This window comes from Falco peregrinus, chromosome 5 (genome assembly GCF_023634155.1).
Source record: "Falco peregrinus isolate bFalPer1 chromosome 5, bFalPer1.pri, whole genome shotgun sequence".
In the NCBI taxonomy this organism is placed as follows: Eukaryota; Metazoa; Chordata; class Aves; order Falconiformes; family Falconidae; genus Falco; species Falco peregrinus.
In genome coordinates, this window is record NC_073725.1 from 30,253,639 (window position 1) to 30,277,106 (window position 23,468).

The following is a 23,468-nucleotide window of genomic DNA, read 5'->3' on the forward strand; positions in this document are numbered from 1 at the left end:
TCACTTACATTCTTGTGCTGAACTACATATGCAAACAGGCCCTTCCTGCGGCTGCTCGCTGCTAAATTGGTGGCCCTGGCCTGAGTCCAGGTCTCCGTTTCTGTATGCTGCCAGCCATTCAAGGTGCCTGGAAGCATGAAAAACTATTACGCTGCCTCCCCTCTCCCTCCCTCCATGCTGGCTTTAAATCAAACAGAAGAATAAATCAACAGCTAGATTACTGCCCTATGCACACACCTGCTGACACTTCATGCAGCTGTAATTGCAATGGGAATGCTAAGTGTATCATCAGGAAAGCCAACTTAATTAAAAGCAGTAAACACAACAGGATGCGGGGCACAGAAAGTGGCTCTCATCGTGAACATGCCCTGTGTCTAGACTGGGTTTTTGTTCCCAGCCTCTTACACACATTTTGAACAAAGAAGTGCTCTCTAAGCTATCTTAATCAGATAACAGTGAGAGAAAAATCACTTTTTTATTGTTTGCATCTGGAACGTTTTGCAGATTCTTGATAATGCACAAAGTTACTAGTATAGACTGACCGCCAAGCACGTAAGGGCTTACATTCAAACCACAGGTGAATACAGCTGTGTGACAAATACAAGAAAACTTAATCTGCAAAAGAAATGGAATGTGTGGAAAAGGCCAAGAAATTTATATAAAAAACCATGAAAAATGACAAACAATACAATCAGCATTCTCCATAATAAGAAAAAGAATTGACTGTTCCCATGTAGGGTGGGAACATGTTTTAAACGTGAAGAATATTAATTAACATTCCTTTTTTAGGCTTGCATTCATGTTCTTATACTAATTATAAATGAAAAATTAAACAGATTTAATCAAATAAATGTGTAGATGTGCAGCTGTCTGCAATAAACTACTTTCTATGGCAGAAACATGCTAAAAACACAGCACTTCCACCCGCACATGCCTTTAACATTAATTCAGGTTCTGTTTTGCATAAAAATTAGAACGAGTTTACAAGACAGCACTCCCTTAGCTTTATTCTATTCTTCACACGTTTGCCAGCAGCAATGGTTAACATTTTCTTCCTGAGAAAGTTTCTATGTTTCTTTCTGGAGGTCTTTCACCTAGTAGCACATCAGTAAACACCCAAAACATACTTAAGACAAGGAACCCATGGCAGAGCTCCAACGAAAACAAGGCAGTATTGAGGAGGCGGAAGCAGGTACAGGCTACCAAGGAGGAGTTGAAAAATGACCACATACACAGGTGGGTGTGATGGCAGGAAAGCCAAACCTCACCCACCAGTGACAGCTGGAAGCTGCACCAAGTGCAGCAAAAAAACTTTCCACCGCTACACTGGCAGTGGTATCTGCGGACCAGCTGGAGAGCAGCAGTCATCATTTACCTCAACTTCAGCAAGGCTTTCCACACCATGTCCCTCAATACTCCTCTACCCAAGTTCAGACATTACAGCCTGGACAGGTGGACGGCTAGGTGGGTAGAAAAAAACCTGGTTGGATGGTGGGGCTCAGAGGACAGCGGTCAGCAAGCCACACTTACCCTAGAGAGTATAAAGTAATTTCTGGTAGTACCACCGAGGTCTGGACCTGTCCTGTTGACCAGCACGTTTCTGGAACTGGTGATAGAGTGCTCTCACCAAGTCTGGAGATGGCACCCAGCCAGCGAGCTCCAGGGCAGGGCTGTCACTCAAAGATCTAGACTGGCTGGAGGAACGGCCCGACAGGAACCTCATGAAACTGAACAAAACCAAATGCAAAGTCTTGCTTGTGGGAAGGATGAACATCTTGCTGGCTATGGAACAGCTCTGCTGAGAAGGCCCTAGGGGTCGTGGTAGACAGCAAGCTGAACGTGAGCCAGCAGCGTGCCACAGCAGCAATAAAGGCCAACAGCATCCTGGACTGTGTCATCAGAAGCCTAACCAGTGGCTCAAGGGGAGTGACTGTCACTTTCCACCGAGCATTTGTTGGACCACACCTAAAATACCGCATTTGGTTTTGGTATCCCCAGTAGAAAGAATGAAATTGATAAATGGGAGCAAGCTCAGCAAAGGACCACCAAGATGGTCAGGGGCTGCAGCACTTGCCCTGTAAGGGGAGGCTGAGGGACTTGGGTTTGTTCAAACGAGGGAAAAAATGGCTTCAGAGGGATCCAAGAGCAACTTGCTAGTACCCAGGAGGAGGTTACTACGATGACCGAATCAGGATCCTCCCAGTGGTGCAGAGTGGGCAAAGAGATGATGGACATTAACTGAAACAAAAAGAGGTTCTGACTTGGTATGTGGAAAAATCACCCACCATGAGGACAGCCAAGCATTGGAGCATGTTGCCCACAGAGGTTGTGCCATCTTCTTCACTGGAGTTTTCCCAAGACCTAACGGGTTAAACCCTTGAGCAATCTGGGCTGACCTCATGGCTCACCCTACTCCGAGCAGGAGGTTGGACTGGAGGTCTCCTGAAAGCCCTTCCCACCCGAGTTCCTCTCCAATTCTCTATTCAGAGTTACTATCTTTTCCTCTTACAATATCACGTTATTTAACAATTCAATGCACAATAATCCAGCAGGATGAGCTGAAATAGTGTTAACTAAGTACCGGACAGCATCAAAACTCTTCTCTCCCTCTAAGTCTGCCAACCCCCTCCCTGCGGGCAACTACTTCACTGACCCAGCAACATCAGCCACAGCACCTCTATCGCTGTGGACACGTGCTTACCACTCATACTCAAAAACATTTGTGCTGCTTTATAAACATGCCACGGAGCCTGGAAAGGAGAGGATTAGAAACATGCAGGTTCTAGCATCTGGAATTTATCACCTCATTAAAAGCTTCGATGTGATGGCACCTAACAACAGGAGGAAAAATAAACAGAAAAGACCTATGGGATTGGTCAGTCATCCTGGGGAACATACTTCAGCCTGCAATGAGGGGACATTCACAATCATTCTAATCAAACTATTCCTCAGCAGCAAAATGTAAGACAGCTTTCCCTCTACTATTCATTCCCAACTGAAAAGTGGAAAAAACAACCAGAGTATCTTACACAAGGAGGTCATTTTGCAATCTAATGCATTCACTGCCATTATTCACACTATTGCCACATAGGAGAAGTATCTTGATCATCTCTTCCCCCAGACATCAGCACTTCAGCTACATCTAGAATAAAATTGAGCTGGCTTATTTAATTGAGAGAAGGATGAGGATCCATGTAGAGGATCAGAGTCAAGTCTGTTGAGACAGCTTTAATTCTGAATTGCTTTCCGTGCATCCACACAAGATGATGTATGATCTAATTCTTTAAGCAAAGTCAGGGATAACTTGGCTCCCTGCATTGCCAAAGGATAAGAATTAGACTCCAATAACTAATTCCTTTCTCTGCTTTATATTTGTTTACTTATTTTTTCAGGCCACATAAATAAGAATTTTGCTGAAGCAGAAGGAAAGTATCTAACTGACAATATCCTGCGACTCAGGCAACGAGGACGTGGAGAAATGGATAGTTTGGTTAGCGAAGCAACTTAGGAGCAATCTTGGGAATTCTCTGTATCAGTAATAGAAGACCAATGTATGTATCTCAAAATCCTGGCAAGCTTTCCATGATAGCTTCTGGTCTGAAATAAGTTACATCTTATTCACACAGCAGAGGCAGAAAAGTTTGGAAAATTATCAACTCCTCAGCCTAGCCTTCAGAAATGGAATTATACTTGGAAGAAACAGGCTTGAATTAAATTTTACTGCTGATCTATGAAGTCTAGAATAATTATGTTCACTGGAACATAATTTTTAAAAAGGTACTAATACCATTAAGCATTTGGACAGAGAGATGTATCATTAGTTCTGTAACAGAGACCTCCATTCTTTGCCCTAGCTGTTAATACAGAAAGCATAACCAACAAGTTTTCAGAAAGCTTTGAGTCCCAACTCTAATAACTTTTTATTTTTAAAATATGTACACTGGAAGACAGATTGAATCAAAAACTAAAAACACCTTAAGCTCCAAAAGAAGAACAGCCACATCACTGCAGGTTCCCCCCACCCCCAGTGTAGCTGAATTTCCAGTACACTTGTTTTGGCACACTGATTTCTCATCCCATGTTCCTCTTGCTTAGCAGACACAGTCTTATCTCTGTCTTCGGATGGCTGAAGTAGAGCCTTTACAGGAAAGATTAACTCAGCTATCTTGCCTTTAAACTTCCGATAAAAGCAAAGAACCATTCTATGTGACAGTCCAACTCAGATTTCTATTACTCTGGGCAGTTTAAAGAGAAGCAGGCTCCTTCTAGGAGGATGTGCTACCCACAAGAGATAAGGCATATGGACATGCCAGTCTAGGGGTGCCTTGGTCTGAGCATGCCACGCTAGATCTGTGAACAGACACAGGACTCAGTATTTCTGAGCTGACAAGCCAACCTTTTTACTGTAATAAAAAGTGTCTCCAAGAGAAACATGACATACTGCCAGCATGGGACTGAAATCACAGGGAAATCATTAAAAAGGATTACATTGCTGGGTTTCAGAAGTCTCCAAAGATAGTCTCAAGACCAAAGGACCGATTACATATGTTAACTGGGTAGAAAAAACTTTTGTCAGAAACCAACGGTAGAAAGGAACGGAATGAAATCTATTGCAAACTCATTTGACTAAATATATCTGCTTCATATGGACTGTTGCTCCAGAAACTGCAAGTTAAAATAAAACCCTATACTGTACACACTAGTTTCACTACAGCACATCCCAAATCTAGACTTGCACAGAGGAGACACTCTCTGGATAAAGTTACGTATTATGCCTTTAGATGATTTAACATCTAACCATATGCTAATGGAGAAGATCCTATTCATGCCTCCACCCCCACAATATGCAGAATACTCCCTCCCATTTCACCAGCGTTCACCAAAAACCGTACTATGCTGATTCAACACTGACTCAAATGTGCTAAAATGAACAACTTTCTGTGGGATTAGCAAGTTGAATTAACTCAGAAGCGTGTCAAACAAGTGCCAAAGCAATAGGACTTCAGCCTAAGGTACTGAGGTTGGTGTTGTGCCTCTCCCCTACTGCAGGCAGCAGACACTGAAATTGCAGGAGTAGCAGAGCAGGAAACCCCCGGCCTGCAGACAGCGATGACCTTCCTGTTGTTTTGATGCATGCCCCCGTTAACCCTGCTGGGCTCCTGTGTGCTCAGATACCCTCTCTCGCCTCCCTTCCACATTGCTCCACTTGCCACACATCATCTATCCTCTGAGCTTTACCATCCCCACATGCTTATTGTCTTTCCTCAGCGTTTTTCTTCTTCACCACTTAAACTCACAATCACAATAACATCACTAACGGACACTCACCACCACACTCACCGAGCACAAAGATCCCACCCTTTCCCCTTCCTTTTTCCATTTACTCACACGATCCAACAGACTGGCAGTCCATACGCTCCTACGTAATGACGCAGGCAACAGGGTGCCGCAGTAACTATAAGAGGCACACGCAACTACTTGTAACAGTCTTCCAATTAACTTGTTCTCTTCCCCCACATTAAAAGATCTCCCAAATCAACCAATGACCCACCAACACCACAGCCCTGCTCACAACTTTCTTCCCTCCAATGTTCAAAGCTGTGTGCAATTCCCATTAACCTCTCTGACAGACTGGAAAGTAAAACACACTGCTTTTCTACAAGACACTCCATTTCAGCACACAAAGAAAACAGTAAACTAGTTACCAAAAGGAAACCAATTAGGAAGTAACCTTGCGTGCATCATATCTACTACAGATAGTGAGCCTCCCCTTGCACCCCTTACTTTTGCAGGGCTCAAGATGTGTTTACCTGTGGCACGAAAAGTCTGAGCAAACACCCAGTATCTGAGTAGCTACCCCTTGGTAATACAAAGGGAGACAAAAATTAGCTGCCAAAGCATGTGGGGCACAAACGTAAGCAGAACACCGAGGTGATGAGTAACACACTCCTGAATGTCAAGGTACAGTGAGATTTCAGTAATTTCATAAAATCCCAGCTTCTTTCCCACATTGCAGCAAAACAAAATAAAATGTAGGTGGAACCAAAGGCCTGTTGTTATTAGCATGCAAAGAAAATGAACTTATTTAAATTCACCCATCTGTTCTGGCCAACCACTATGAGTAATTCTCAACACTTCAGTCACCTGAAAAAAAAAGACAGTGTGTTCCGGGCACAAACATTTCCTAAGCAGTTAATAATCAGGATCGCAGATGATTAAACCATACAGCATTTCATTCTTCCAGTGAGCTTTGTTTCTTGCCTGGCTTGCTGACTGCCTTTTGTCTCCAGCATTTTTCTCTCCCCTTTCTGGCAGATGAAAGTGGAGGTGGAGAAGAAAAGGGAGGGAAGTTCTTGGGTAGCATGAGGATTACAGTAATTTCCAATCCTTCAGCAACAAAGTTTTCTCAGGGAACAGATGTCCTAACGCTGCACCCTACTCCTCCACCCCACTTTAATTTTTTATTTTTTTTTAAACTTGCATTTACAGGTGTTTGCAATTATACAGTTATATAACTCGGGGACAAAGTTTAGTACATATGTCCTTTTTGACCCCACATCCACAGGGAAGATACCTCCCACCCACACATTTCCTCTGCCTTTTTGTTGTTGCTGTGGGCCATTTAAAACAGAAGACTGCAACTCGGAGAGATCCTCACTCGTGCACCTACGGGTCATTGACATTCGGTTCACACCCAAGCCTGATGTAAATGTAGATGCCACTCATCAAAAGGACAGTTATTTCACGGGCGACAAATCATCCCAACTCCCTAAACTGAACAACAGGAACCCACTTATTTTCAAAGTGTTCCTGGTATCCTGCCTGATTACCTGCCCTTGTTCAAAACAAAGGAAGAACTGTCCTCACATGGCTCTACTTATGTTTCCTTCCAGCACTCTGAAATAAGAGATGTTTAAGATGCTGCATTTTGGTTTCGATTGGAAAGGTCACCTGGACTGGGTGGTGAAACAAGTCTGTACACTTTTCCTTAATGAGGAGAAAAGGAAAGAGATGGGACGCTGGAAGGAAGGAAAGGAAAGTGTATTGCATCTTCATTTTTAAATTAGAGAAAGTCTCAGAATCTATAGAAAAAGTATAATCAGCAAAAGAACAACACACTAAGAGCCTATGGAATCTAATTCTCTCTTGAGCACTAGAAAACACAAAACCAAAAGCGATGACTACTTACATATAGTATGTAGGATATAATCCTTCAAAGTACCAGCAATGCTTTTTGGCCTCCGTACACTACAAAGAAAGAAAAACATAGTATTAATGTTTAGGTAACACAATGTACAATTATAAACACAAGCATACAGTATTTATAAATACTCTGAGTATTTAGGAAACGTTTATATTCCTACAGATTCCCCAATCCCGATAGGAACTGACTTCCCAGTTGCTGTTGTCAGCGAATGGCAGCATGCCCTGCCAGGGCTGAGATCCCTCACGGGGGGGCTCTGTCTGTGGGCCCCACAGCTCCCCAGGATTCACCCACAAAGCCACACATTCAGTGCCGGCACAGGACCCAGCTGCACGTGTTCCCTGGCAGAACTGCCATCTTAAAAGATAACAGAGAACTTCAGTGATTATAACCACAAACGGGCTCTTAAGAAACCTCCAAGGCATAACCAGTTTGATGACGCTGTGCATATGACTACATCGCAAATTCAATAACATTGAATTTAAGAAGAGAATTATTCATCTTTCTGGAAGTCTCTGGTGCGCAGAGCCAGGCTCAGAAAGCAGCGGAATGGAGAACCCATCCATCCCATCTCCTCTTCCTACAGCTTAGAAATATCTCAAGCGTTCATTAAAGTACTGGGGAGAGGAAACCGCGTTCTGCAGCCCAGGGGTATTGTTCTCTTTTGCAGCTTGCCAGCATCTCCTTGTGAAAGAATGGCAACAGGCACTTTCTCAGCGTGTGTGTGCAGGCATCGTGGGAAGCACACATCGTTACAGGCACTGCCAGAGTACAGACGGCAGCTCAGAACAATAGCGGCGCTTAAAAAAAAGAAAACCAGATGTCAAGCCCAAACTCTATATACAACACACAAAATATTTCTGCGTATCCCGCTGACATCGCTAGCATAAAAATGCTGCCTTCATTGCAGACGCAGCTCCAGGAGCTCTGCTGCAAGCTGTATTATCCGATCACATACGGCCAGGGCATTGCAGGACACCCTCTGCAGAGCGGCAAGGAATATTTCGCTGGGGTTTTAGCAACAATTCCCAGCACTGCTCACACCTGACACTCGATGTCGGAGAGCGCTCGGCACAGCGGTGGGTGCTTGGATCATCCTTCATGTTCACTTGGCAGCTCACCTTTAAATAATAGCTCGTATAAGTTTATTAGCCTCCCTGAATCCCAGAATACTGAATGAATCCAGTTAAGACAAAGACAAAGTGGTTTTAGATCCCTGACTCTCACTCCTCATGAATAAGAAAGGCTGCAAGCTCTTTAATGAGCATCTGATGAGCTAAATCACAGACAGATCAATTACAGCCCATGAAGACAAACTGCTATGGATTAAATTGTTAAAAGAGGTATAGGAGATGGAGAGGGGAGGAGGAGGAGGAGGAATGATACTTTTGATGCATGCAATCAGGTCTTTCCACTAGTACAACAGGCTCACACCAGTCTCCAATGTGCACAAGCTTTAGCTTCTGTTGAAAGGACTGGAGCTCTTTTCCTCAGGATAAACACGGCAGAAGCCTCCTTCCCCTCTCAGATCAATGCCACAGCCCAGGCAGTATACGCAGGAGGGCTCAGAGGCTGCTGCTGGAGCCAGTAGTGTTCAAAGATCCATCTCCACATTTGCCCTACTCCTTTGCCCCACCCCCCACCCCCACCCTCACTCCTTCAAAGCCTCCAATTTTCCAAGCCTTTCTTCCAAATATTTTCATCAGCTGGCTGTTTCCTCGTCATCTAAAATTAGAAATACACCAAGTTTCTCTCTGTAACACCCTGCAAACACATATGCATTGTAAACCCAGCCTGTCTGCTGCCAAGTCAGTGAAAAATACTTGGGCTCTTCACCTTTGAAGATGCCCTGGCTAAAATCCCTGCTGCCTGCAGGTCGATCCCTTGGGAACCCTCATTTCAGAGTCCGGCTCGGGATGTATGCCGTTCAATGTTTTTCCTTCCTGCTTCTCAACCAATATGAGTCACCATTTACCTCAACAGCCTTAAAGCCTTCGTCAGTCTTGAGCATTTTAATTGATGTTTTCCCAGCAATGTTTCTGAGCACGTGGAGCCTGCATACCCTTTACAAGTGTAAAGCAGACATTTATATTCAGTACTCATTCTGCTCGCCCTTCTCCCCATATTTTGATCTGCTTTACAAGTGCTAAAATGAGTTGGGAAGATTCCTTCTTTCCACAGCTCCCAAGTTGTACCATTTCTGTTTCTGCCTCTTAACAATTCTGTGTTTCAGGAGCCAATATGCTTACTGCTGTCACAGGGGTGGCTCCAGTTTTTGCAATTAACAGTTCCTTCTAGCTTACAGGGCTTAGATACCTGCACTAAAAATCTTTCAGTGCCCAGGCTTTGCTTTTGTATGGGCCCTGGAACAGCAGGTACCAATCCCAATTGTGTTGGTTTTGGTTTGGTTTTTTTTCATGTTGCAGTGCTATGGACACTGGCATGGCAGTTGTTCAGCTCTCCCACATGGGAATCAGGCAAACAAACAAGCGGACCTCAAAGGCGAGCAGCACAGCCAAATCTGATACCCGTGACACGTCAAACAGATTTGCACGCACAGGGCAAACCGCCACGGCCTCTGCTCGGTTAAAACTCGTACCGATCTCCATGGCAACTTTATGCCAGTAAACCCCGACATAAAGCAGGCGGCTACTAACCACCGCCTCTGCTGCTGGTTAGCAGACCTTGCAGGAATTCGTTGCTAAGAATAAGACAGGAATGTCACTGCCTCTAAGGATCTGAGTATCTGTAGCACTCAGGTATCAGAGAGATGAACAGTGTAGTCAGGGCACGGATTACTTTTTCCCATCCCACACACATCCTCTGAAGCACACTGTGATCATCCATCTCTTGCCAAGGTACAAGTTATTCTTCTGAGTGGTGTGGGCCCTTCAGTTGAGCTGGTGGAGAGCCATACAAGCGTGAGAGGGGACGCATGCCGCCAGCATGCGGCTCTCATCCCCACAGAGCCTTTGGAGGATGATGTCTTTGCAGTCGTTTGAGGCTATCAAACCCTCAAGAAACCACAGCTGGCAGCACCTCCCTGCAGCCCACAGGACAGAATCACAGGGAAGATCACTCATATTGCTGCAACACAACAGGACCTCAGCCGTCAGGGCTGGTGCCCACGCTGCTAGCTAGGCTGTATCGCAGAGTTTCTAACAAGCAGACAAATGAACATTCATGTCTTCAAAAAGCCATTTCACCCATTCACTAATAGCAAAGTAAGTGTGTTTATGGGTTTTAAACTAAGCTTAGATATGACCCTGCTGATGCTTTCAACTTTTCTAGGAGAAGGACTCTCCCTATTTTGCTTATAAAATTCCTCCTTCTATGTCCTTTAACAATTTGGCACAACTATAAAATACAAATACATGGGTATGTTCATTTTTTTTAATAAATTATGCAGGTCTAATTGGGTGTGCGTATGTAATCTTTAGAGATTAGCCAGATGCTCGAATATATTCCTTAAGATTGCATATTTGGAAAGAGAAAAAACACAAGACTTGTGTTTTTGTTTGTTTGTTTTTAAACAAATCAGCATCTGTCTTGTAGCCTGTTTTCTTTGACAGACTGCAGCAACAGAAACTGTAAGCCGTCCTTTTCTGTGGCCTCTAAATTCATTCAGATTTCCTTTAGGACAGGAAATGTGCTCCCTACCACAGATTGAAATTGCAAATGTTAACTGCTGTTAGTCAGAACAATGAGAAAGAGAAGTTACTAAAACATTAACCAAAACCCAGATTTGATCACGCCATAAAATACGGAATGCAAGTACATATGTATGCATATGGTGTGGGGGAAGACAGAGCAGGCAGCCTGCTCACTGAATGTCGGATGGTACTCCACAGATCATTAGTTATGCTTTGCAGGATTTGTAGAAATACTATCTCTAACAGGAATATCCTCCACATTGCACATCATTATCTCTCAGTCCACAAGACAATAAAAAGAAAACAGATCTGATCAATTAATTACTCTTTGTAATTAAGGGAGCAGTGGACTCATGCCCAGTGTTTTAATTGGAGGTTTGGAAATTAATAATAAAAACAGTAAAAAACAATTACAGCCCCATCTGTAGAGAGTAAATACTTTCCAGTACGAGTACAGTCCATTTTTGTTACGGGTGCCAGTGAAAAAAGCAGCATGCTGTGGATGGATGTGTTTGTGGAGGGGAGGGGGAGGGCGATTGCTATCTGTATGCTGAAGGGACACTGAGTGAGTTTGTGGCATCTGCTCAAAGCCAGATTCTGTAGGAGGCACAGGTCTGCTATCAATCACAAAGTCAATGAAACCCTATCAGTTATGAGCAACCGAGGGTGAGGCTTGCTCTTTATAACTAGACAAAAAGCCAGATGCTACATGCAATTTCCACTGCATATTACAATTACAAGGATCCAAATCAGTAGATTCAGAAGGAAAAAGCAGGTATTTAACAGCGGCCTGCCATACTGATATGACAGAAACGGCCCACAGTGTCTGTTACCTCCGATTCAGCTGGGTACATGCTATACACTAGAAGGATGCAAGGTGGTCCAAATCCCATTCTTGTGGCTACAGTCTCTGAGCCTCTGCTAGGATTAATTCATAGATGAACATGAAAAAAGAATTAAAAGTGTCTAAGACACGGAACAAGACCTCATCGTCTCTAAGCATCACACAATCCTATTCCAACATACCTAGAATTCAGTCTTCCACATAGCTAGATCAAAACAGTAACTGAGGAAACAGGAAGGACAAAGCCTTTCTGACCATATGGCTCCACAACATCCGAGGAACAAGTGGCTATGCCTGCTGCCTCTGTTACAGAAGGCCTCTTGAAAAACTCACCCACACAGGTCTTTAGATTCATTGGTCACTGCACAGGGCAAGTACCTGCTGAAGTCCAGACAAAAGGATGGGACAGTCTACAGTGCAACTCCAGACTAAATAATCAGTTCCAGAAAGCACATTGTTGGCTAGGGATCACAATGTTTTATGGGATCTGATCTTTAAAATTGTATCAGCTTTCAGAACACCATCCATTTCAGTGCTTAGACAAGAGCCAAGTGTTATTAGATATAAGCTGCTTGTTAGATAAGGTGCACTGAAATCAGAAGAACTTCTACATGCTGAAAGTTTGAAAGATTGAGTTCACAGAGACAAGAATACGAGCATACTACTCTCCCATAGCCAAGAAAAGGGCAAAATATCATCCATTAGAGAAAGAGACAACATATACCAAAAGTGAAAAGTGCAGCCTAAGGGTGAAAACAATTTACTAGAGAAAATACACTTTGTTTTAGCCTTGCCAGAATCCATCAAAATTCATCTGTGCTTCTTCCCTGGTGATGCTAACAGCCGAGGGTAAAAGCAGTCCATCTCTGAACTGCTCTAAGAAACTGAGCTCACAAGACATGTTATCAGCAATTTCAACAAATATTATTGTCACAAAAGACAGAAGCAACTCTTAATAACAACCAGAACCACATTAAGGTATTTTCATTTACTAAGGTAACGAGGAAACAGTAGGAAACTCTCATATGAAAGGATGCTGATCCTCTACCAAGCTTTCGCTCCCATGTGACAGTAAACAGAACAAATACTGTTCCAGATATACAGCTGCTTCATTAAGACCAAGATTACTAAGTGATGTAACTCGTAGTATAAAGAAAGATTTCCATATATTTTAGAAGGAGTTATTTCTGGCCAGTCTTTTGGGTTGTTCTCTAAGAATGGGGGAAGTATTTCCCATACAGTATTCTTAAAAGATGCAACTTTTCCTCCTTGAATTAATCAGTCTGTGCTTTGCAACAGTAAAAAATTTCAGCAGAAGTAGCTAATTCTTATTAGTCCTTCTGCTGCCCAGTGCACACTCATTAATCGTCATATTTTTATTTAGAATTAATGTGGGTTTAGCATTAGACAGCCTCCCATCATAAAGCATTACTTTACATTTAGATCTATTAACCTTTCCCACAAAAGAAATACAAACATCACTTGCATGCAATTTCATTTCAGAAGCCTGGCTTTTTTTTTTTTTTTTTTCGCCCTGTTATGCAGTAAATTGCAAATGCACTTCAGTCCTTAAGTGATACAATTTCAACTGGATGTGATCCTTTTATCAGTATCCGAGGGGGAAAAAAATAAAAAAAGGAAGAATAGAAAGGCAAGGCAAGAGACCCTCACTTCGCAGAGCCCCCAGGCTCTCACAGACCAGGCGCGGGCTGCGCCCCTCCCGCCCCGGCCCCGCCCTGGCGTCAGCACCGCGGACAGCGCCCGCGCCCCCCCCCCCCCGACTGCCCAGCAACCTGCCCCCGCGAGCCCCCCCCTCCCCCCCCGACTGCCCAGCAACCTGCCCCCGCGAGCCCCCCCTCCCCCCCCCCCGACTGCCCAGCAACCTGCCCCCGCGAGCCCCCCCCTCCCCCCCCCCCGACTGCCCAGCAACCTGCCCCCGCGAGCCCCCCCTCCCCCCCCCCCGACTGCCCAGCAACCTGCCCCCGCGAGCCCCCCCCTCCCCCCCCCCCGACTGCCCAGCCCCCGGCCCAGCAACCTGCCCCTGTGAGCCTTCCCCCGCCCCACAGCACAACCCCTGGCCCAGCCACATGCAGCTCTGATCCCCCCCACTGCACAGCTGGCTACCACGACAAACCGCTGGCGTAAAACCTCACCCACACCCATCGCATCACGCTCCTGTGCACACAGCAGTTACACCTACCAAAGAGCTCATTGCATCTGTGAGCACTAACATGAGAAATTATCAACAATTACAGAGTATCTCAAGTTGGAAGGGACCCATAAGGATCATTGAGTGCAACTCCCTGCCCCTCACAGGACAAGCTAACTCTAAATCACATGACTAAGAGCATCATCCAGATGCTCCTTGAACTCTGACAGGCTTGGTGCCATGAGCATTTCCCTGGGGAGCCTGTTCCAGTGACTGACAACTCTCAGCGAAGAGTCTTCTCCTAATGTCCAGTCTGAACTTCCCCTGACCCAGCTTAAACCCATTTCCTCCTGTCCAGAGAGAGGAGATCAGCACATCCCCCTCCGCTGCCTCCTTTGAAGTTGTTGACTGCGATGCGGTCACCCTTCAGCCTTCTCCAAGCTGAAGAAGCCAAATGACCTCAGCCACTCCTCCTAAGTCTTGCCCTCAAGGCCTTTCACCATCTTGACTGTCCTCCTCTGGACACACTCTAATGGTCTGATGTTCTTCTAATATAGAGGCACCCAAAACTGCACACAATACTCAATGTGGGGTTGCACCAGCGTGGTGCAGAGTGGGACAGTCACCTCTTCTAGCTAGCTATGCTGTGCTAGTTGGTCCTTTTGGCTGCCAGGGCATGTTGTTGACTCACATTCAACTTGCCATCAACCCAAACCCTCACTGACTGCCTTGGATGGAACAACTGTACTGAATCTTCTTCAAACTGTTTGGGACACCACAGTTACAATAGTTATTGTAGTTACATGAAATATCCAGCTTGGATCTACATGAGAACATCAAGCCAGATGCTCATGAAAGTGCCAAGAGATGCTCGGTACCAGAGACGGTCAGGACTTGCTTTAGCTTCTTATTTCTACACACATCAACTCAGCAACATTTGCACAAATGTAAAAGCTGGGTTTTGTTTTTTTGTTGTTGGTTGTTTGGGTTTTTTTTTGTTTTGTTTTGTTTTGTTTTTTCACACATCTTCCTGGTGGAACTGGCCTTACACTGAAAGTTCTAATGCCAGATCTGCAAGAAAGCATGAGGCGTGCCACATATTGAAAGCATTTTCACCCAAGAAAAGCAAAAAAGATTCAACATTCCACTGGAGTCTCTGCAGCTTCAAGGGGGTAGTGGGAGACTTTTTTGTTCCAACTGGAAGGAAACTGATGTAATATTTTCCCAAGTCTGCTAGAAGTGCTTCATGTGTTTCAAATGGTACTAGGCAGGTTCCACAGCTCCAAAATTGAATTTAGCTTCTGCAATTACTACGTTTCCTTTTATACATGCATGAGAAACAAAGCCAAGGTTATTACTTGCATTCTTTAGCTACAGAACAAGTCGTAAGTCACCTTATAAAACAACCCATAAAGTAGGGTGCATGGGGGCAAGGGATTATTTGTCAGGAATTGAAAGGAAGACCACGCCAAGAGTGAGGATACGCACTGTTGCCAGCCTCAGTCTCTTTAAAAACTGAACAAAACAAATACACTTGTTTTTACCAGCAAAAAGATTTAGCAACACAGTAATTTTACTTTTAAGCCTCTAATGAACACAGGTAACGCTGGAAGTGTCACCATCAAGACATAGATACCAAACTTTCTTTCCTTTGACTAAGAACTGGAAGCTTGGTTCATCTTCAGCCTTGACCCTAGGTAGGCACTTACGCCTCGCAGGAATTGTTACTATCTAGAGTACTATTAAGAGCAAAGTCTAGATTTGGGTTCCCCCATTTTCATCTAAAACATGCCAGTGTTCGCTCCCTTCATTTCATGCTGAACTGGCAAATTTGCCCATTTCCTATGTACATTTCATTCTTCTGCTTTACCACCCCAAGAATGAAAACAGCCTTTAAATTACCTAGTGCTTAAATCCTCAGGGGCTGCCTTTCATCTCCCATAATAAAAAAAAAACAAAGCAAAGAAAGACTGAGCAAAGGAAGATGGATTCAGAACTCAATTTTCTCAGTCACTTGCAGCAAAGACAAGATTGAGCCAGTAACAGTGTTGTGCTACAGAAGCTGGTTAGTTAAGCTATGACAGCCCATTGAAGGCTGCAGGAAAATAAGATTTCTTTGATGGTCACCAGGGCTCAGGGCAGTTGCTTTGGGAGTTCCTGGGCTTTGTTCTGCTGATGTTATGCATCCCCCACATGCTCATTCATTCCACAGAGAGAGAGTGCGAGCTGACAGGACAAAGTGCAGCTGCATAATCACAGCAACTCTCACTCCCCTCCCTACTACCCTTTTTTTTCATTCTTGACATTTAATACAGTGATGCGCACTAGCCTCAGATCCTTCTTATGAGGAGTCATTGGAAAACAAAATACTTTTTTTATTCAAGTAAGACTTCTGCCTTTTCAGTTTTCTCGAGATATGTATTGCAAAACTGCAAATACTGGATGAAAATCCTTTAGCTTTGAAGTCCTGAAAACATCTGTAACACTGAAGGCAGCAACTATTCAGTCTCAAGAAACAAGATGCAGAGCCCACGACCAATCACACACCTAGTGCAGGGAACAAAAGAAATCGATGATAACGAAATACCATCTACGTGCTGTTCGCCTGGAAGGTATGCAAGGCCAAGGCAAGTTGTTGCGTTCAAGAGGTTATTCCAGAAAACCACCATGTTTAGTGTTAAGTTATTTTTAGGAAAATATGTTCATTTTAAATCAGATTACACATCATATGTGTATTAAATGAGCATCTCAATACAGTCAAAATTAAAGAGGTTACCTTGGAAACATCCCGATATTTGAAAACCATTTTCTAAAAAAAAAAAAAAAACAAAAAAAAAAAAAAAAAACCAACCAAAACCAAAAACCCAGCAAGTCAGAATGCAGGTAATTCTTTGAGCAGAAGCATTTACTTCAACACTCTGCTGGGGGAAGCTTTGTTCTTGGTCAGCTCTTACCTGCTTAACAGTGAACTGTCAGATGCTTACCTACAGCTACTTCTATTAACAGCCATCATTACTGTGTCCTTCACATCCTCACGAGGCACCTCAGTCTCTCAAGGGAAAAGCACAGATGTACAATTTATGGTACAGGTCCAATCTGGTTTAATGACCAGACTAAGACGGGAGAAACAGCCCTAAAGGAAACTTCAGTTCATTTGCTCCAGCTATATTAGAATTACTGCCTTTAAGTAAATGCACATAGTAACACAGCAAAGGTGAACACAGTCTGGTCTGCAAGGCTAGCTCAATGAACAGGGCTGTGATACTGTGAATATTAGAATGCCAAAATATGATCATCTCCATGTTCCAGTCCAGAAAACTGTTCATGTTGGGATTCAGTTCCTGGAACACTGGGAATTTATAGGTTTGGGTTCATCGAGGCTAATAATCAGGTTTTTCTATTCTTGCTCACTTCTATTAAAATTCCTGTTGATTGGCAGCAAACACATCTCTCGGGCCAAAACTCTCCTCAAAGATGCAGCAGAAGAGTCTGACAGAGCATAATTTGTATTTGTTTAACAAGTCAATTCAAGCTCTCAGGGAGATGCTCTACTGTGGCTTTTGGGCAGACGCTCCCCAGGTAGACTGAAACATCAATGCCTTTTAAATTAAACTAAGAACCTAAACTGACTCCTGCTCAGAGTGTCTAATGCGTCACCACAGTGATAACACACAATTACCAAATTCCAGTGAGACAAATCCAACAGCTGTACCTCACAACTACTTATTTGAGCAGGAAGAAATACTAATCATTTGCCCTTGGATTATTTCCCATGAAAGGACTAGAATAGCAAACAAGTAGTCAACCCTTTCTGGCAAGTAACAGTGTTTCCTAACAGCAAAGCATTTTTCCAAATGAAGTAGCTTCCTATGTAAGACTGTAACATTTGCTTTTCTTCTGTTACAAGCCTGAATGTACCTAAACAATAAACTCCAGTATCCCCATTTATCAAATGTTAACTATTTTACTAAGAGTGTGGAAAAATCCCTTCTCTAAATCAAAATCATACCAGCATTTGGAATTTTTCTAAAAGAATAGTTTCCTTGCTTTGAGTGATCACTGAGTTTTTCCACATTCAAAACAGCTTTCTGGAAGGAGGGAGGAAAAGAAAACATATTTAACAAAATATCTATAACTTGTTCCAAAGATGACTGTCTAGATAGAGATACTGGATACACAATAACCAGACAAATTCAAATAATCTCTTGGTATAGGAGTCATGTCTTGGCTCACACTGCCTTTCAGCCCTCAAACCACCCACTTCACAACTTGATCAGGGGCGTGCTGGACGTAGGTGGGTTTTTATATGCCTCCTCTCTTGTTCAATCAGTGCATGCTCCTTGCTCAAACATCCATCCATATACCTGGATTTCATTGGGACCCCATCAAGCTTTCAGCTTTCTCTAATAGTTAACTAGGAAACCTGCACTGTATCACTGTTGGATGCCTAGTCACCACTCTTGCAGTCTGTGGTTCACCTGAGCTTGTATTCTTCTTTATTCCTGCTTGCAGATGACAGATCATATTCATGTGCAGGGAAGTTACTTGACAAGACACACAAAGAAGTTGAGATGCTGCAATGAACTCCTCTCTTCCCTTTGACACAGACTACACAGACATCAAAAATCTCTTTACTAAGGCTATTAATTCAGAAAGAATATCTGAGGTGACCTCACGGATGTTCTGCAACTGAGAACTGAAAGAGTGAGATGAGGTATAAATGAAACATTCACTCTCCATTCACATGTGGTCTACACTCCAGAAAAGCTCAAGATCCCTGCCTGGAGGTATTGTGACCGATGGATAGTAGCATGAGATATGGCCATACATGTTTAATTTATGAACCTAGCAGCTCGAAAATTATTCAACTAGACTGAAAGTGCTGAGAATTTTAATAGTGCCTGCCCACATTGACAGATGGAAATAGCAGCAACAGTTCAGAAACAAGCACAGACACACTCACATATTTGGTCAGCATTGACAGTGTTGCATAAATTGAACTTTTGGAGACAAGTCAATCCCCCATGCAAGCAGTGGGCACCTCCAGAGGTATCAAGGGCACTGCTCCTTCCTCCACAGGATACGGCTTGGCTTGCTGCCCCTCTCTTCACAGACCTGTCAGCTGCTCATGGGTTCATCCCAGAGGGGAAACAGCACTGCAGAACGAAGACATAAAGCAGCATCACGGTTCCTATGTTTTTCCAGAGCAGTTCTGTGCAGACAAAGGGCCCTTTAGCTTGTAACCACAAATGTAAACTCATGGATGGGAGAAAGGAATGGAACAGGAGCAGCAGAACAGAGAAGCAAGCAAGAGAATGATGTATCCAAGACAACCGGCAAGATGAGAAGTGGAATAAAATCTGGGGCTAATTCTTCTTTCACCACAGTGCATGACAGCTGGAGTTAGCAGGTAAGAAGTGAAGAACCAAACCAGAATCATTCCAAGTCATCTCCTGCGACCCCACAGGTGTAGTTTTCAGGATGTGGATTATCCAGAAGGACATCAGACCACGGTCAGATCACCTCCCCTCCCCTCCCTTCTGCTGCTCAGAAACAAAATCATCAGGCAGCAGAAGAGGCTAACTGGAATAAATAGCACTGACTCTGAGCCACAGTCAAGGCTTCTTTCCAGCACTTTTCCAAACAGGCTTCAGAGGTCAGAAACCAACAGGGTGACAGCCAAAGAAATCACAGAGGCAGCCTCTGAATGACAGGCCACTGTATCAGAATGACAGCATCTCATGAAAGGTATTGGTGAAGAGACGATTCCACCAGCTTTGTCATTTTTATACTGCAGACAGATGGCTCATGCATCTCCTCCATGCAAGGCAGCAGTTCTCATTTTTCACCTACAACTGAGTTTCAAACCAGGAGCCCTTTCTGACACAGAAGCATGATGCCATGAACTAGCTACAGCTCCTCATGCCAGCCCAGGGCACAAATCTCATTACCACCTTCCCACGGTGCAAGGCAAAAAAACCCAACAAACCAAAACCCACCAAACCACAAAAAACCCACCCCTTTGTTTTGTCATATGCTTAGCCTCCTGAGCCTCTAATCTGGGAAAGGAAAAGCCTGGCACCTCACCATCAAGAAGCTGTTCACATTTGCCATGACATTGTTCTTTTTTCATTGAAAAAGATGAAAACTTTGAACATTTTAAATGCAGTGGTGCCAACTCATGTCAATAAAGCTATGTTTCTCTAAAGCAGCAGCAATGTTTACCCCAGTTTACAGACTCGCAAATCACACAGCAGATACCAAGTAAAGCCTCACTCCTTGAAATACGTGACTAGGACTCCGTAGATGAAGAGGACCCTGTGTTACTAGTCACAGTAACGAAGTTCAGTATATGCACAAGTTTGGAAGAGGTCTGGCTTTGCCAACTAGGTACAGGAAACTACCTCCCTTATTCATTTCCACTCAAATCCAGAAATACACCAACACATTTTCAACATTTTTAAAGGAACGGCTACGGATTCCCAGTGGTATGCATTTTTCTAAAATTATGTCCAGCCTAAGGAATGGATGTCTGGCCATGAGTTGGATCACATAAACCCACAAGAGAACTGGACCACCTCTGTCTTCAGTTAAAGGAAAAAAAGCATTCTTGCTACATTTCTTGCGAAATTGCTTTAAAAGAAAAAAGCAAACAATACACTTATGTCTGGTTCCTACAGTTGCCTAATGGCAAGGCTTTTAAGGATCATAATCTTGTATTCTCAGAAAGGGTAATGCTTCAGGATGGTCTTCCTTTCATTCACTCTTGCATTCACCATGTATTTAGTCAGCATGTTAAAAAAGCCGCAGATGAAGCGAAAACCCCATTTCCCCCCCTCAGTGACCCTTTCAGCTGCTGTTTCTCACTAGGTTTCACATGTTGAGACAACATCCTAACTCCTTGTGAGGGACATGAATTCCAGGTGCTCAAAAAGCACCACCACCAAACACTGGGGCATCCACTCTCACTCAGCATCACCCCCCCCGTGTCCCCACTCACACCCGCAGCCGCCTGGTGTGGTGGGGGAAGGAGCAGAGCAGGAGCCTGAACCCCTTTGGTACCAGGGCAAGATGCCAGCTCAGGGATCCACACTGGCCTTTCACTTTAAAGTGCGGTCTCTGCCTTGTCATTCCTGATGCGGGATCATGCAACTTCTGGGAAGCAATCTAAGCCATTGGACTATTAAAGGGTACTTAAGAAACCCTGTTTTACAATCATCCTCCTAAGCTTTCTTAGCTTGATTTTAGAGCCTCATCTAATAACTGCTGAACAGAGCGGCTGCCATGGATTTAGGTGTCTGGATAGGAGCATAAAGCATAAATAAAACAGAAAATTGCTTTGGTGCCACCAACCCTTACGAAAGACTAGGCAGATGCTACTAACAGTAGGACTTCTAAAGGAGAGGGCTGACTGTGGAAGGTGCTGGTTACTTCACCATGTGCCAAGGTGCCACTAAAACCCCAGAAAGTCATACCAGCAACCAGACTGAGGGCCCCAACGTAACACTGAATAAACTGCAAGGCTGCCCTCAGTACTATTTGTTTTATGGATGCTTTTGTTTGACAGGGGCTTTTTTTAATTAAAAACAAAAAGTCAGCCTCTTGGGGGATCTATTTTCCTTTCCTCTTCTGACTTCAGCACAAACACACTAGAAAAATTATAGCCACAGTACAAATAAAAATAGCTGAAGAACTTGCAGCTGTTGTTAATTTCCCAAGTATTCAACATTGCCCATTTAATGATGGAACAATATGCTCCAGCTTCAGACCTGGCACAAGGCTATCTGAGCGGGAGGCAGATACTTCAGCTCGTGTGAATGCTGAAGGCAAGTCAACGACTACAGCAAGCAGAGAAAGGGCAGGAGGACAATACGATGTGGACCACTGGACGTCCACACCAAATGTTTTCTCCTGCATTTTCTTTCTCATTTAAAATTATTAGTTGACTCAACAGCTGACTAGATCAGGCTTGCAGACTTACTAACACATATAGCAGGAAAAAAACGTGCTTAATAAAAATTCATGAAGTAGAAAACATTTTTACAGCTGAAGAGCTGATTTTTCTTTCTATTTTAAGTATCGAGTGTTTCTGGTGTGGAATGCATTACACAGAGAGGGTTTGCTTGCTTATCTCCCTGAATAAAGTCTTTAACTAATTTTTCTATATCTGGACGAGTGGATTTCCCTAGTTTAGTACAGAACAAGGTAATAAAGTACTTGGTATTTCATAGGGAACAGAAATGAAACAGAACATGCCTCTTAAGCTTTGCCAAGGAGAATCGAAAAACTAAAACCACATTTAAAAACACTTCTGAAGCCCTGAAGTCAGATGCAGCAGAAACGTTTATTTAGTTACATCACTTGCAGCTCTGTCTTCCGTTGCTAAGTATCTTCTCATGCTAACCCGCTTACAAACTAGACTGAGCAGAATCAGTAGAGAGACAATGCTTATAAATTCACACACAACATCCATGAGTAGTGATGAAGCACCAATGAAAAATTAAGACAGGTACAGGAGTAAAATTCAAAGGCTCAGAAGTGGCAGGAAAACTGGGAAACTTGGCTATAACTGGAAATGCAGAGCTTCTATCTCTATTGGGCATCACTCGCCTCATTCCCATGCATAAAAGCACAGCTAGAGGTCATAAAGCCAGAGCATTCAGCAGGTAATATTGAGTGGGAAAAAAACTTCTGTTCTCCTCTTGTTAAGGGCCCACTGGCAGAGTGCAATTGAAAACACGCTAAGTAACAGTTTTAAAGGGGGCGAAACTTTAAAAAAAAGTCAAAGCTTGCAACATTGCCAAGGCCCCCTATTATGGTCAGATACAATTTTAATCTGAGGAGGAAGAAAAAAAAAAAAATTGAAAAAGGCCCCAACAACCCAGTTTTCAGTGAGACTTCCCCGCTGCTGTCCAAGGCAAGCACTGCTGTCCTTCCTTGTGAACGCAAAGGCTCGATCCAACACTCAATGGATCATCAGACTAGTTCAGACCTCCCTCTAACATCAAATAAACAGCCTGATGAACATGATTGAGATGAGGGAGAAGATGGGTTGATTGTGTTGAAAACCAGATGTAAAGAACAGTTTTACACACAGCCCAGTGTGTTCCTGCAGTAAAGAACAGGATGAGTTCAAACCAAAGGCAACCGATGGCACCGATGTGGCGAACCGCATCACTGCTGAGCACCTAAGGGCAAGCAGAGCATGCAGGCACTGCCAACAGCACTGTGCTCCTGCCCTCAGCCCCAGAGCGAAGAACAGCAGCCAGGCTAGATCCCGGGGAATCTTCTGCCAAGGGACAAAGCAATGGCGAGAGCCATGGAGAGCTGCTGGAGACTGTTCAGTCTCCAGCCATCCGTCAGGCTTCTGGGCTCTCCCTGACCTCATCCTGCTTGTCGAAGGTGTCTTGGGTCCTTCCTGCTCCCTTCCTCTTGCTGCTTAACTGAGCAAAGCCATATCCTCTATTGTCTACAGAGACATCAGTAATACGGCTGAACTCATTAGTCATGTTAGATTAATTGTTCTGGCTGTCCACAGCTTGCTCCCTGCATGCACGTCTGCTCCTGTGACAGAAGATGCTTGTACGTATTAGGTCACATCACAGGATACTAAATATA

At 43.8% G+C, this 23,468-nt stretch overlaps 1 protein-coding gene across 1 annotated transcript in view; it reads right to left on the minus strand.

The window, feature by feature from the left end:
* Positions 1-23,468, minus strand: part of VOPP1 (VOPP1 WW domain binding protein) — a 65,218-nt gene that overhangs the window by 14,603 nt on the left and 27,147 nt on the right. Inside the window, exon 2 of the mRNA XM_055804237.1 lies at positions 7,190-7,248. Within this exon, the coding sequence (XP_055660212.1) occupies positions 7,190-7,248 (59 nt within the window). The remainder of the gene's footprint in view (positions 1-7,189; positions 7,249-23,468) is intronic.